At 40.3% G+C, this 16,561-nt stretch overlaps 1 protein-coding gene across 1 annotated transcript in view; it reads right to left on the reverse strand.

The window, feature by feature from the left end:
• Positions 1–373: 373 nt before the first annotated feature.
• LOC109034506 (uncharacterized) overlaps positions 374–16,561 on the reverse strand; it is a 43,594-nt gene continuing 27,406 nt past the window's right edge. The window contains exons 2-3 of the mRNA XM_019047706.2: positions 8,720–9,295; positions 374–3,823 (exon numbers count right to left, since the gene is read on the reverse strand). Coding sequence (XP_018903251.2) covers positions 3,605–3,823; positions 8,720–9,295 — 795 coding nt within the window. The 3' untranslated portion in view covers positions 374–3,604. The remainder of the gene's footprint in view (positions 3,824–8,719; positions 9,296–16,561) is intronic.

Raw genomic sequence — 16,561 nt, forward strand, 5'->3', positions numbered from 1 at the left:
AATGCTATCTCGGGCTCATTTCAAGTGGTAGTTACGCCATTTCGTCAGTCAAGCGACGAAGTTTCAAGGCTAGCACTCGCCCAATATTTTGGCATGAATGCATCGCAAGTTCATTGAACACGAGCGCATTTGATCGATGCCGCTCACGTGGTCCAATGATGAATGGCTTTTTACCGGACTGCAGTCAATTTGGACTGCAATAACCTGGAATGAAACGACAGAAATACGAGCTGTATTTCAATTGAAATATTCGTTGTTTAAAAGGGGCATGGCCTTGACAAATTGGGGAGCTCGAGGCACGAGGCGCATATTGTAGTTTCTCCTATTTTAAGCACTGGAAAAAAACCACATTGGATCTAGAGTCTAGACTCTTGAAAGCATTGTCAAGAAAAAATACTCTTGATTCAATCAGATTTTTGCTTAAATCACAAGGAAATCCGCTCAAATTAAGAGGCTTGGTTCTTGATCTAAGAAAAAATCCGATTGAATCAAGAGTATTTTTCTTGTCAATGTTTTCAAGAGTCTGGACTCTAGATCCAATGTGTTTTTTTTCCAGTGAAGGATACGAGTTTGAAGTTTCGATATGGATCCTTATGATCGAAAGAAAGTTCCAACTGACTTTTTGATACTTAAAAATTAGAATTTGAGAGAAAATTTTTTACAGAATATGCATTAATACTAGTTTTCCTTGAAATCATTGATATTTCAAACTGCATATTGAAACTGCACTTATGCGCCTTGTCCTCCAAATCTACTCTTGAATGAGATGGTTTTAATCGGAGAGAATAAAATTGGAAAAAATGTTCGGTTATGTGAACTGAAAATTTGGCATTTTATATCACCACAACTTTTCAAGTTTTTAAACCCAACTTTTGAAGTAAAATGAATTAATAAAAGATGCTCGATTACGTGAACCGGACGTTCGATTAACTTCACGAACTGAAAACTCGATTTGACAAACCGGAATGTTGGGGTAATAGATCACCGATCGCTCAGTTCATATGACCTAACTTCTTTTTCAGTGAGGTCTTGTAATAAACTACGTAATCATCATAAGCCTACCGACAAGCCAAATCGATGATTCTAAGGCAAGCAGTAACGTAAGACATCTTTTCCACAAACTTTGGGTCCTAAAACGGGCTCTAAATTATCCGTAGCTTGAATTACATATCTGATTGGTTTTTATTCTGACCCTTCAGCGGGGGAAAACAAAAAATAAATATTAAAACATGTTCAGATGCACGCTCTAATTTTTACTGAGGTGACCATGTCATGAAAAGACTTCGCCACGCATTCGTCGTTTTTACATCAGAGAAGAGGAAGTGTCAATTTTTTGTGCGTAACCTCCAACAGGTACCATTCTTTAAGAGAAAATCCACATTCTTTCAAGGATAAAGAAAATAGGCTTTTTTTTTTCTAACATTAATTCGTATATTTTGATTTACTTAAGTTTATATAGGAGACTCCTACAAAAGGTAACTATGGTATATTTTACGCATGCTTATAATATTTACAATACTTACAAAATATTTTTTTGCGCAGGTACACACTCAAGAAATAAAGATAAAAGAAAGAAATAAGAAGACAGAAAAAGAAGATAGAAGCGAAAGAAAGAGAGAGAGAGAGAGAGGAAAGAAGAGGAAATAAAAAAGAAATAAAAAAGAGAAGAGAAATGAAGAAAAGGTATACAAGAAAATAATTAAAGATGGTAAACTTGAAAAACCTGAATTTGATCTACACTCGAGAATGTAATTAGTATAGGGAGTAAATAAATCATTACATTTGAGCAACGGATTCATTTTTTGATGACTTAACCAAAATGAATTAGTCTCTAATCCTCATTAACGGGAGCTATTACAGACTGTTGAAAAAAAGTGAGGGACGCAAAATTGTATGACAAATTAAGAACGTATCGAATTAATATAGAGTTGATCTATCTTCGGCCAACCACTCATCTTGAAAAAATATAGCTTAAATAGAGCAGATAACAGTAAGTAAAATGTTTTAAACTCTTTTTTATTGAGGAGGGCAGGGTCTGATGTTTTAATTAATTGTGGAGTGTTAACTCAAGAATCATCTTAATTTCAGCACATCGGAAAGTTATTTTATAGCCAACTTTCGGAGCCAAACGTTTTAGGAAAGCTCCTCTGACATGTTTATCACCCAAGTTACCCGTATGATTACCAGAAAATACCGATAATTTCCACATCCTCCAATTTTGACCATTATAATTGTATACCCGCATGCAGTTCAAATAAGCTAGTCAACAATTTTAAAACATAATCTGAGAAAAAGAAGTATCATTCGTGCCAGGTTTTATTGATCCAATTAATTTGTAACTAGTTCACCCGTCGGTCAGTTGATACCCATGGTGCGGGTGTTCATGTGGTCAGTTGTATTTGCTCCTTCTCATAAAGTCTCTCATTTTTAATCAAGTAAAAAAATTGGCTAAAATTCTGGGGAAAATAAAAATAAACTTAAAAAATATTAAATGAATAGAACATTTCATGTGAAGTGTCTGATCGGTTGGGAATGATATTAATGGCGCTCAATTGGCAGGAGTGTTTTATATAATCATCAATATTTCATAGACACCATTAATGTCGGTGTTTCACAGGAATGTGAGATTTCAATCGAGTCAGTTGCAACTTGATCACATTTCACAGTTACAAATATTGTCACCCTTTTTATCTAAGTTTGCTGAAAAAAATGTGCTACCTTAATTAGCAGCGATTTGAAATAGGTGCTAACACTCTTACACATATTGCATTACCCATCGTTACAACCCAATTCACACATTTACTTAAGTGTAATTGATTAATTACCGCGGCACGTGATAAAACGTGTGATGAAACGTGTGATAAAACTGTAATAACCACGAGAAGCGATGATAAAATTATTGCCTGGCAGTGGGCGTTGCTTTATAGTTCCTGGTTCTATATGGCATCTGCTTTATACTAAATGTGACAAGTTACAGGTCAAATCAAGCAATTCATTGATTTTTTCTAACATCCGGTCTGATTATTTGACTTGACATTTGACTGAATGACCGAATAATCGGCCGAACGCAAGATGTGTTTTAGGTGAATGTACATTGTTCAGGCAAATGTTTCTCCTCTAAGATAAATGACAACATTCTATACCTAAAACCGCAATTTCATGCGCAGCCCCTCAAAAATTGTTGAAATTTCATGGATAATGAAGTTTCACTTTCCTACAAAATCAGATTTATGAAAAGTCCTTTTGCATCTTAGGGCAAGTGTCATAGCCAATTTTTTCATAGGCCTGGACACCTGACCGATTGCCTGATTTGACAAATAGCTCGTGTAGTACGTGCACACGGAAAAAAAGAGGTGCTGTAGTCACATCCTGGATGTTAAACAAATGTGCGACAACTCTTGGATGTTGTCATTACCACTCCGGCTGTTAAAGTAACATCCTAGTTTTACATCCTATCATGCTACGTTAACCGCCAGAGTATAGCAACATCCAAGAGTTGTCGCACATTTATTTAACAACCTTAACATCCGGGATGTTACTGCAGCATCTTTTTTTTTCGGTGCAGCAATTTTTCATGCGATTTCAGATGAGCGTTAAATCGGATTCAATAGCGAGGTCTAGGAAGATGTCCATCCTCGTATCTGATCTTGGGCCTGTAGCCACTGGCATCGGCTGTGTATTCGACTATCTGTTTCCTACCGTCAGGGAGCAGCACTGAGTAGGAGCCCCACGTCGTGTCCCCGTTGCGTCCCTCCTTGTGCCCGAAATCGCTCGCCGAGTCGTAGTCTTCGATCTTGTACGAGAATTCGTAGTAAGCCGGAGCCTGGAATCAAGCCAATTCAAGAGTCACTTCAAGAGCTAAGTATAGATACAAACAAAAAAAGTCGCTCCTACAACGCACTCTAGCGTTCTGCGACACCCAAACGTCACAAGTGCCTATCTTCCCAAAAGGCCATCTTCATAAGACGTCCGCGCCTTTTCCCAGACGGTACCCAGGGCCGGATTAAGGGGGTGGCCATATGCATGGGTCACGGCCCATGGCGGCAAGTTTTGCAATTCTTTTGAATGTAGGTATGAAAAAAAAATTCAGAAAAAAAGAAATTATCAATGAGAAAAGGGGACAAAAACTCTCTTTCCTGAGAGTATGGTAATTTCGAATTTTTTCGTTTTTCGGTGATACAAGAGACAGCATCTTTAATTATTTGAGTTAAGAGAGGAACTAAACACGCAATTTGGCCCGGAGCTCACAATCAGCGCAGAGAGGACTGATGACGCGAGGACTTGAAAAGAAAAGGACAGGCCCTCGACGCGGCACGGCGGTCGGCATGTAACAGTTGTAACACATATTAGCGCCTACAAGACTGCATGAATACTTCACCCATTGCGTTAAACACAGTGCGGTCAGGAGCGGTTGGCGTGAAACGCATAGCGCCTACAAGACTGCAGGAATACTTCACGCATTGCGCCAAACACAGTGCTATCAGCGCGGCGCAGGCGCAGCGGCGGCGGAATAAGATAAAATTATTCAACCACATTTATGTTTGTTCTTTCATTATTTTTTTTGGTTCATTTCTTGTAAGTGGAGGACTTTGTCCACACAGAGACAGGTTTACGAAACTTAACTTTCGCGCAAAGTTCCGTGAAATTTTACTCGTAGTGTTGACAGAACTTTCGCAAAAAATGTATCCAACATGAGTAGGTAAACGCGTCTTATGCACCCCTCCCCCTCCGGCATGTTCACTTGATGGTTTGTATTGATGTTTCAAAACGAATGAGAAGGGGGCGGCAAAATACAGGCGGCCCATGGGCGGCAAGTAGGTAAATCTGGCCCTGATGGTACCCAGTGCATTACTTATATTAAGTAAATTTAGGAGGTAAGTATAAATTTGAGAGAAAAGTACGTTTGTAAACGCGTCCACAGTGGGCTGATCATTGAAATTGGTAGACAAAGCAATGGACAAGGAGGATAAAGAGGAAATGGACCTATTCTATCGCTTAAAATGGGTGGTTGTTGTAGACTAAGATAGATCTTGATGCAAGAAACTTGAACCATAGGGTTTTTAGTTGGTTTCCGTTACTTACCTCTTTTGTCCATAGCAACCATCCGCCACCACGAGAAGAATCGGAAAGGGATTTTTTCTTTTCGAGTCCTGGTATGGATACTCCATGATCTGTTTCCGATTGACCATTTCACGCTACATCGGACTTTTTTATGGCGCGCTCTGTGCGCAGTTGTTGCTCTCAATTACTAAAAATATGACTCTATTCGCTTGAAGCACTGTTAAGAATAGTGAACCAACATAATGCCATTTTTGAGCCAGGAGCAGCTTTCACATGGAGCCCAAAAGCCATGCCCTCCGATAAAGATGCTCCAACTCGAGGAGGCCAATATACGAGGGAGCTGGCATATCAAATCCTTTATAAATCTAATTTTCCGGATTAAATATGTTACTGGCAAACACCGATTTTCAGGCAAACCGAGGAGACCAAATTTTTACAGATTGAAGTAGACATTATTTCGGGAACACGTACAACACTGAGAAAGGCTACAAGTATAGGGGAAAGTAGCATAGAAAATTGATGGTTGCACAAGTACTGTAAAAAATGTCATAAAAATGTTTAAAAAAGTAAAGAGGTGAAGACTTATTGACTACTTGTTGTTGCAATTGGTGCTAACGTGGCATTGACACCCCAAAAAAAGTTAAGCGGTACCGTTATATTTGCGATAAAAAAATGTTAAGTGGTACGGTCAAAGCGGTAAAAAACAAAATCGGGGTTTGCCTGAAATGGCGTTTGGCAAACGTAAGTTTGCTGAAATTTTCAGGCACACCTAGGTTTGCCTGATAATCAGGGTTTGTCAGTAACATATAACACTTTTTTGATATCAAAGACGCTGCAACAACATTTCATTCTTCTGGGTTGAGCGAAACTGTAATTGTTTGAAAATGCTGCGTGCTGTTGAGGTCTCTAATTTTGCCAATGAACTCAACCTTGTTAACTCTTGTGCGTCGGTCAAACCTGAAACTGAGCGAATACTTTTGACCTCAGCCTAGAGACGCAACTGTCCACTGAAAAGATGAGCTGAGTCATAAAGCTCAAAGAAAAGTTCAACGCGTAGCTCCGTTTTGCAGTGTGCGATGGTGCCGCCTGATTTAAAAGCATAAACGGACGCATTTAAATAAAAAGGAACTGTATTCACAGTGACATGAGCCCTGTCATGCATGTATTCTTATAGTTCTTAGGGCTCATGTCAGAATGATTTAGCTACTTTTGATTCAAGTAAGTCAAAATTTCCTATTCCTTTCATGAGTATAATCCTTGATATTTCGCTCACATTGTCAAAAAGTTTGGGGAATTTCTCCATCTAAATCGTTTTGAGACTAATCGGTAAAAAGATGGTTGTCAGTTTTCCTTCGAAAACTTTGGTAACTGATTGTTAAAATTGACAGGCAAGACGATGGATAAAGAAGACAAAGGCAAGATGGAGTAATCCTATTGATGGAAGCGGATGGTTGCAATGAACCAGAGAGGTAAGTAATAGATTAAGTAACAGCAACCACGAGACCACGTATGGTTAGTCCACCATCTTCCCTCCTAGTATCTAAGAAACAGGTCCAGGTTAGGAATCGTAACTTTTTAACAATCCTCCCACATCTACACACATCAACGGCGGAGTTATATACAGGCTTACCTAGGCTAATCTATAGGCACTACCTCCTATTGTAATTATAAACAGGCACCTGCTGCAATGAGCGTGACGCACATTTACTAGAGACTTAAACGCATGGATAGGAAGAAAGGCAAATATTATACTATCTGACTATCCACGCTGGCGTCATTTGTATATAATTCCATTATAATATTTTTGCCATAGTATACGTTTAAACGCCTGGGGCCACACCTCCTGGCTATTACGCGACCCAACCCTCAAAGGGAGCTTCTTGGGTTCCCCGTTCAGTAAGTTGGATATAGCGGGCTTGTGTAGGAACTATTTCCTATCGTTAATCGCAAAAATCATGAAAATCGGCTCAGCAGTGCTTTAGAGCGAACCGTGACAAAAAAATGCACATTCTTATTTTTAAAATGACAGTTTTCTTAACCATACAACGCAATAAACAAACACCTAGGTCATATTTCCAAAATCTGAATACATCGGGCTTAACCAAGGATTAGTACTTGTCAAAATACCCTTAAAAATCATGGAAATTAGTCACGTAGAACGGTAGAAGAATATGTCCCAAAAGATGGAAATTTAGGGGGGTGAGAGAGCTTATAGTAATGATACTTTCAAACATGGTGGGTTGGGCCGCATAGTGGCGAGGTGGCGTGGTCCCTTTGTAAATTTATAATGTGACTAAAATATCATAATGGAATGACAAACGACACACCAGTGTGGTTAGTTAGGTTGCAACATTTGCCATTTTTCTAATCCTCCGTTTAAGTCTTTTTTGGTGAACACGGTCCGTGCATTTCCGCCGAAGTTAAAAGAGAAACAACTGGAGGAAATAGACTGATTGCTGCCTCGATTGGCAACTGTGAATCTTACATTTAAACGCATTAGGAAGGTTAATTACGATGATCTTTTCTATTGAATAGTATCTCGTTATTCACGGATGCACTGGCCGTTTTGAGGACGCTTAGTTTGGTGACCGGTGTGGTGAAGCAGAGGACGATGTCATTCGTATTTTAACATCGAAGCATTGAGCATGCCAGTGTAAGAACCAAAAGATAACTTGATACCACAACTTTCTGTTTGTCATATTATTAATATTAATAAACACCTATACTAGAAATCGTGCGGTATTTTCTTTGTGTTTGAATCAAACCGCAACTACATAAATTGCTGTTTAATTCCCTATTATGATTTACTTTTTCCAAGTAAATTGAACATTTTAAAATCTCGAGACCTTTCTATAAATATGTACCTATGTAAATATGCTTTTTTTAAGGCAAATATAGTTTTCATTATTTGAAATTTTGATATTGTTTTCATTGCTGTCTTTTTTTATGTCAAAATTATTTTCTTTTTTTTGCTGATATTCAATAAATTCACTGGGATATATCGTTCGCCAGGGCCTGCATATTTGTATCGTATTCGGATGCCTTTAATCCATCAATACCAGTGGCATGGCGTGCTTTGCGAGATATCGATTGATCTGCCATTTAAATCTATGGAATAGGATCGATAAACAGGGTGTTCATAACGAACACCTTGATGATCGATTCTTTACTGTAGCTTCAAATGGGAAAATATCGACAATCGATCATTCAAGCCTCGCCTCTGATCAATACTGCCGTGTTGATGAAAAAGGTCATATGAGCCTTCGGATGTTGACAAATTCACCATAATAAAATATTAATTTTTTGGAAAATTCATGAATATTGCACTTCGATTGACAAACCTTAGATCGAATTGTGAATGAAATTCTCAAAAATATTGGAGAAAAAATAGTCCCAACTTTTCAAAAAAATTCGCGTTTTATGAAAGGAAATTTAGCAACGTCTGAAGACTCATACGGTGTTCTTCTTCAGTACGGCATAATAGTATTTGCCAAGATGAAGGTTTATCAATCGAAGCCATTTTATAACGATCCGAAAGCAATTTAGCAATCGCTCTGCATTTTGACCTCAACCAGAATCCAAGTCAAATAACCTCAAAATAGGTGCTTTACATTCACCTCACACCATCTTATCAGCCATAGTCAAAGGAAAAACTCACCGAGACTTCATTGTAGCCTGTGGGGTACGGACTCTTAGGATACGAGCCGCTAGAACCGCTAGGATACGAGCCGCTAGAACTGCTAGGTCCCCTGGAATAGCCTCCCGTCGCGTACCCAGACGAGGCCAGCGACGGCGGCCTGGGCTTAAAAATGGCCGCCGTGATATCGGGCGAGGGCCTGGACTTGAAAGGGAACGGGCCTAAACTATTCCCGTACTTCTTGTACAGGTGCTCCCGAGAGTAGAGTATGGACTTGAAGGGTTTCCTCTTGTACGGCCTGTACGCCTGCGCGGCCTTGGGCAGCGTGCTGTACACCGGACTAGCTGTGTACGGGATGACTGGCTTGTACGTACTAACTGGGACATCGTATTGACCTAGATCTACGGCCGGCACGGGGGTTGCGTAGTGGTACCCTTCGCCCTCGTCCTTCGTCGCGGGGGACGGCGAGGGGGAGGGGTGCGGAGGGGGCGAGTAGCCGTCCTGGCCCGAAGGGGGGTAGGCGCTGTAGACGGGAGGCTCGGCGACGATCTGGCGGAAAAAGGTGACCAGGATGACGTAGAACCACTTCCACTGCACCTGAAACATGTGATGAGGCAATTAGAATTTATAAAATTAGAGTGAAATTGAGGAGCTTTCCGGAAAGAGGCCACATGGGAAAAAGGCGCGTATGAGAAAAATGCATCGTAAGTTTCCATCATTACTTTCCGGTCACCGATGATAACTTACATCGCAGCTTGGACTCCCGATTTCGAACGTAAGTCACTGTCAATGGCCAAAGAATGATGATGGAAACTTCAAATGCATTTTTCTCAAATGCGATTTTTCGCTATGTGCCCTTTTTCCGGAAAGCTCCTCAAATATCGTGACCGTTCATAAAATACGAAACGCTATATTTGATTTTTCAACCCCTCCACCTCCTCTTTCGTACCGCTTTTGTGACGGAAGTCCCTGTCCCTTAATACGTGGAAAAAAAAAAAAAAAAAAAAAAAAAAAAAAAAAAAAAAAAAAAAAAAAAAAAAAATGCGTAACACTCTCCTCGACTACCCCTCACCACAAAAATTTGTACTCGGCAACAATTTGCACAAAATAATTTCGAAAATATGCAACATTTTTAGGCAAGATTTTTGAGCGAACTTTTTAAAATTGGAAAAGAGAATATTTTCAAAATATTGTTGTAAGGTTTTCATATAAAAAGCCAGTGTAGACTATTTCAAAAGAAATTTGATAATAAACAATAAATACTGCGGAAAAATAACTTGAAAAGTTTCTGACGTAGGGGACGCCCAGTGAGAGGTTGGCGACAGGGGGTGTTAAATGAGATAAGAGATTGTCAACTCCCTGATGACCTGTGGGAAGACCGAGCTTTGTGGCGATTAGGCGTCGCACAGCGCCAAAGAGCGCTATAAAAGCGACTCGTATATATAAGTTTCTGACAACATCCGGAATATCGATACTCTTTATAGGACTGAACAAAGACGCGCTTTAGGTTGGTAAGTTAGCTTAGGTAGTTGAAAAAAAAGTACAAAACACAGAGAGCAAGATTTAAAAGAAAATTGTCAATAATATTTCAGTTCTTACAGCGTATATTGTGGTGAATTTCTACCCTTCAAATCAATGCCATTTCATAGAGCCCCTCCCCCCCTCCCGACAAACTTTCCCGTTTTTCTTCATAACGATGTGGCATATGAGCGCGGGTCGAAGCGGGCGATTTTGACCGTTTACGACTTGATTGTCGGTGCTAGTCAGAATCAGAACGCGAGTCCGGCACTTTTTTAGGCCCCCCTCCCCCTCCCTTCGTGACGATGACGTGTCGTGGGAGGAAGGGGGAGGGAAGATGAGTCCGCGTCACGTTCGGGCGTTGCGCAAGACGTAAAGTGATATGCATCGCGAGTAATTAATTATCGTTTAAGGTGGTGGAATGAGGATGTTACTGGGCACACCGTTGCAGCAATCCAGTGGACGTCTTCGCGTAGTCGTATAAATCTATGCATTGTTGCAGAGGGGAAGGGGAGAGAGAGTTAAGAGAGTAAGGGGAGAATGGCAAAAAAGGAGAAAAATAGTAAGAGGAGGAAGAAAAAGAGACAATAGAAAGAAGATAAGAGATAGAAGAACAGGAAGAAAAGATAGAAAAAAGAGGAGAGAAGAAGAGAAGAAAAGAGGAGAGAAAAAGAGAAGAAAAATTTCAATTTGCATACGTAAAAAAAATTAAATTTTTCCTAAAAAGTCATGATTCAAATAATAAAGTAGATCAAAATATCGAACCTAAAAGCTATTTAACCTACCAACCTTAAGACCTAAATATCGAAACTATTTATGCAGATGCATACATAAAACGTCCAAATTCTCTCGTGCCTATCCCTGAAATACACACATCGCATGACCGATCAATGTGCCGTGTGTGTGAACTTTGCGATGTAATCGATACATCGACGAAGCTATTATCTCCCAAATCGACAGAACACAAGTGCAAATAGTCCCGTTTGCGCTTTTGGCTATCGAATTCGGAGATTTGTGCTTATGGGCTGCACCGATCACAATGTGCGTGCTTTACAACGTTTCCTTATTTTTCGATGCAGGCGGTCTGTCGACAGCTCCTTCAAAATGCAATGACGCAACCGGCAATGATCACGAGCCGCCAGAACGGTCGAGCGCGAGTTACGAGTTGGTAGCCTTTTCGCAGCTTTTAATATATCAATTACTCCGACAGTAAGCAGCGCTCGCCGTCAATTCGCAGTTTGACAATTACATCACTGAACGGTCAATTAACATTCTTCACGCGGCAGGAAGCCGGGCGCTGAGCAAAAAGCTCGTGTCTTGTCGGATTTTATTGGAGCGCCGCCGTCCCCAGATCGCTCATCGGCTCCTCTGCCTCGGACATTGACGCATTGCCACATTAGGAGCGTTGACGATGGGGAAAGGGATCTACCTTGGCTAAGTTGTGCGTTTCTTGATTCAGCTGTATTGTGTTACTGCTGTGCAACGCAAAAACGCCGTAAACGCCATTTTACATTTTTCGGAAACAATGTACGATCGCAGAAAAACTCGTGTACCTTAGGACAATTTTTTTTTACAGAATTCTTTCATAAATACTATCAAGAACTTAACCTGAAAATTTGAGGTACATCGTTAAAACAGTTGTTATTTTATAAAGCTTTGAGTTCCAAAAAACGAGGGAAAATCTTGATGGATTTACGGCGTGCTTTCTTAGCACGGTAGTGTAGGTAGCGGATTTTTTTTTTTTTTTTTTTTTTTTTAAATTGGCACGCTATCAAAAATGTAACGAGGGCTAACGAACTATACCGCCTACCTGACAATATTGGCAAAAATGAGTTCGCGACTTTGCTGCATTTTACAATATAAAAAAACAAGCTGATGATTTTAGTTTTTCTCCAATTCTGATTGGAAGTGCTTCAATGACAGGGTAATGTATGAAAAAATTGTAAATCTAACCTTAAAATTACAAAAATGGTGGAGTTTTTTATTCGTTCTACCAAACCGTCAAACCGGCGGTATTGTTTGTCAGCTATCGAGATGCAACATTAAAAACTCAGTCTTACAAATCGAAAAGAAAATGTTCGAATTTCGCACCCCGAGCTTTTTCGATAAAATGCAAAAAATCGGGCTTTTCAGTACGATTTTCGGCAAAATTACGGTCAAAAATTGATTCTACGGGAAACTCTAGACGAGTTTTAAAAAAGTTGAGCTATGGTTAATAGGCAAAAATACCGGAAAAGTCGCGAAATCAGAAGCGAAACGCTTCGTGGCCGACTCCTCCCATAGATCAATCCACCGTTCGCCGCGGATGAAGCTGTGAGTGCCTGGACGGTCAAAACGCCTTCACTCTCGTGCGTATGCAACACGGGCATCCATGGAGCCCGAATAGTTGCATCCATCAGGAGTTAAAATGGAAATCGTGTAGTGTTTGTTGCATTCGACACTAATGAAAGGCGCTGTGCTTGTTTCTCTCACTCCGTGACTTAATTCCAACGTTGCCTATTGTGCCGATGAAGAGAACATTATTGATATTATTGTATTATTGATTATTATCGCGACAATGTCAATTCTCCGAATAATGCTTTACTTTTCTATACATAACAACGTTGCCGTCCATAAATGTGGGCTTTGGCCCTGACCTTCTCTGGTGTGCGGACAAATCGTTTAAGGGTCATCTAAGGGAACTTTTGAGCGCGTGTATCTCAACGCATTTGTATTTTTTTCGCTGAAGAGTCAAACAAATGTGCAATCAGAAATCTAAATCAACCTACAACTAATTTAGAGCCTGGAGCGGCATGGCTTCCAGCATGTGGAAAGTATGTATTTCGTTACTGATTACTACAGGATCATCAAATCGGAGCACTAGTGGACTGAGCTCATGAAGCAGTAAGTGCATGGATACTCAAAACGCCTTTACTCCCGTGTGTATGCAACACAGACATCTATGGAGCCCGAATAGTTGCATCCAAGAGTTAACAAATCCATGGTAAATATTTAAAGGGAGTTGGCCTAAGACTCTCGTATAAAATCTTAGGTGAGGCGTTGACAAAAGTCAAGTATATTTCACTTATCAAGTTTTTCTTTATTAAGGTATTTGTGTCGTCAAACAACCCTCGCAAGAATATTCACTAAGTATTGCAGCCGGGACTGAGGCATCTCACCCTAAAAAGTAGGATCGGTCGAAAATGTGAACCACTTATTGAAACCGTTAGGAAATGTCATGGATTTCACGCATCTCTATTGCATTGTTTAATTGAGAATGTCCGTTCCATTTTATTTTTTCGTAGAGAAACGAGCTAACGCCATAGCCTGAAAATACAGAACATCTAACAGAGAAGAAAAATAAAGAAAGTCTTCAAGAAATGGAGAATTTGCACGCAAACATTTTATTCCTGAATCAGAGAGTGCTTTAAGAGTTGATTTCGCCGTATTTTTTACATATTGACGGTGAAACTACCAAACCTCGTATCTCGTTTGCGGTGTTTAAAAATCTACGCTCGCATTTTATTTTTTTGAAGTAGACCAAATCAATATCATTCCTTGAAATTTTCACAGAATTTTCTCCGTGCGAAGAGGAAAAATCACAGAAATTTTCAAGACTGGACGATAAATAGTTTTTCATTTAAAAAATAAAGTATGACAGGAAGTCTGCGACGTCGCAAACCGAGACACGTGGTTTGGTAGTTTCACCGTCGATATTTTCTTTGATATGGGCAATAAAAATATATTCAAAGTGAGGAAACGCACCACCTAGTGACGTCATTCGGCAGAATTTCCCAAGTGTTTTAGCAAGTTTAATCATTTTACCTCCTCCAAACGTTGTTTCAATTTAAGAACCACGGGAATTCTCGTCTCCGGTTCAATCTGTAGTTTCCATTTAAATACGAAATTCATAAAAGTTCAGAAATCTGCGAATTTTCCATTTGCTCACTGGCAAAAAAAAAACACAGTGGATCTAGAGTCCGGACTCTTGAAAACATTGACAAGAAAAGGACTCTTGATTCAATCAGATTTAAGCTTAAAGCAAAATGAAATCCGCCCAAATTAAAGAGACTTGGTTCTTTATTAATGCTTGAATCTGATTAAATCAAGAATATTTTTTCTTGTCGATGTTTTCAAGAGTCTGGACTCCAGATCCAATGTGTTTTTTTTCCAGTGTTGTCTATTTTTCCGAAGACACTTGAGTATGACAGGAAGTCCGCGTCCATGACGAACGTAGATACGTGGTCTCGCACGTTGAGCTTTGATATTTTATCTGTGTAAGGATACGTTTTTTCGCATTGTATCGATCGATTTGTGTTATGAGCTCACATGCATTTCCCCATTTTAAACCGCGTTTTGTCGGTAACTCTTCCCACCGCGATACCCTTCAATGTGCTCCCCAATCGGCGTCCAGATCGCTCTCCTCTCCATTGTGACGCAAAGCACCCATCCCGGGAGATTTGGTAATTTTTCCGAGGCGTCCGATCCCGCAGGCTCAGTGGCGTGGCGTGAATTGCGGTGTATCGATTGTTCTGCCATTTAAACCTATGATAAAAAATCGATTATTTAGGTGTTCGCTGCGAACACCCTGTTTATCGATCCTTTTCCATAGGTTTAAACGGCGTAACAATCGATATATCGCAAAGCACGCCACGCCGCTGCGCAGGATTTCAAAATTCCCGCCCGGCGACCGCGGCGCATGCGCTGACCACACACAGAACGGCTGCGGTCGACTATTATCGGCGAACGACGACTAATCCGCAGATCAATCACGTATCTGCCCCTCGATGAGGATTTATGTTTTTAAACGCCTCGGTCAAAACCGCGCAACCGCCATGGGAACCCCGCGCGGTTTTGCGGTTTCGGGCCGGGATGAGCCGCACGACGCGGGCGTCGCGACGCCGCTACATCTCTCACGCGTACATCTCCCCATGAGCCACGGTTAGCATGTACGCTTACGTGTCTCGCGGCTCATGCCAGACTGCGCTTACGGCTTTCTTCCGTGACACGGTAGTGCGCCGCCGCATCCCGCGTCGCGTCTTGCTTAACTGGAGCACTTCTGCGTCTACGTTTCTATTCCTCGGTGTTGCCGTCGTCGGGAACCCGATATTCCCGCGGGGAACTTCATGCTCTGGAAAAAAAAAACGCATTGGATCTAGAGTCCAGACTCTTGAAAACATTGACAAGAATGACTCTTGATTCAATCGGATTTTTGCTTGAATCAAAACGAAATCCGCTTAAATTAAGAGGCTTGGTTCTTGATTTAAGCTAGATTCTGATTGAATCAAGAGTATTTTTTCCTGTCGATGTTTTTAAGAGTCTGGACTCTAGATCCGATGTGTTTTTTTTCCAGTGATGCCTATCTAGAAGTGAGTTCACTGTTTGGGATGTTCCTTAAAGGAGGAAGAAGTTTCGGTGAGATACGCGGAGACGGATTTAGACGGACCCAGAAAGAGCGACGCCAAGAATGGCACAATTTGGGCCAGAAGGGATTTTTCTGAAACCGGGCCCAAACGATACCTTATGATACCCTAAAACTCTGGTAAAAATTTTAGCTTGAGTATACGCACGGTTTTTGAGAAATGAGGGGGCAAAGTTGCCAAATCGCCATCATTCTGGACAGCATTTCTACAGCAAAAAGACGGGAAAAATGGACGAAAAAGTTACACCTTTGATGGGTTTCGGCTGTAAATGTTCTCATTGGGCCCCCAAGCATTTAACTGTGTTCAGTTTCAAAAATTTTGGTCGCACAGTGGTCCAAAATGGGGGGAAATCGTCGACAAATCAGGATTCTTTGTCAAATTTTTAGAAATGGAAGTAAAATTGTCGGTCTGCTGCAGTTTTCATGGCTAACAATGTTCGTATCGGTCATCAATGCATGAAATTGTGTTCAGCTTCACAAATTTACATCGCACAGTGGTCAAAAATGGGGGAATTAGTGGACAAATTAAGATCCTCTGTCAAACTTTTTAAAAATGAAGTGAAACTGTTGGTCCCCAGTAGAGTTTAGATCCCGGAAAAATTCATGTTTTTAATTTTTTTAATTATTACTACATGTCAGACCGTATTGTTTATAGAACTTTGTTATAGAATAGACTTTGTAGCATTATCTCAATAAAATATGCAAACTTTCAGAAATTTAAAAAAAAGAAGGAAAAATGGAGAGAAAAAATTAAAAAAAGATTTAAATAGTCAAAAAAAGAATTTAAAGAATTTTTCCGGGATCTAAACTCTACCGGGGACCAACAGTTTCACTTCATTTTTAAAAAGTTTGACAGAGGATCTTAATTTGTCCACTAATTCCCCCATTTTTGACCACTGTGCGATGTAAATTTGTGAAGCTGAACACAATTTCATGCATTGATG

Source organism: Bemisia tabaci, chromosome 5 (genome assembly GCF_918797505.1).
Source record: "Bemisia tabaci chromosome 5, PGI_BMITA_v3".
NCBI classification, from domain to species: Eukaryota; Metazoa; Arthropoda; class Insecta; order Hemiptera; family Aleyrodidae; genus Bemisia; species Bemisia tabaci.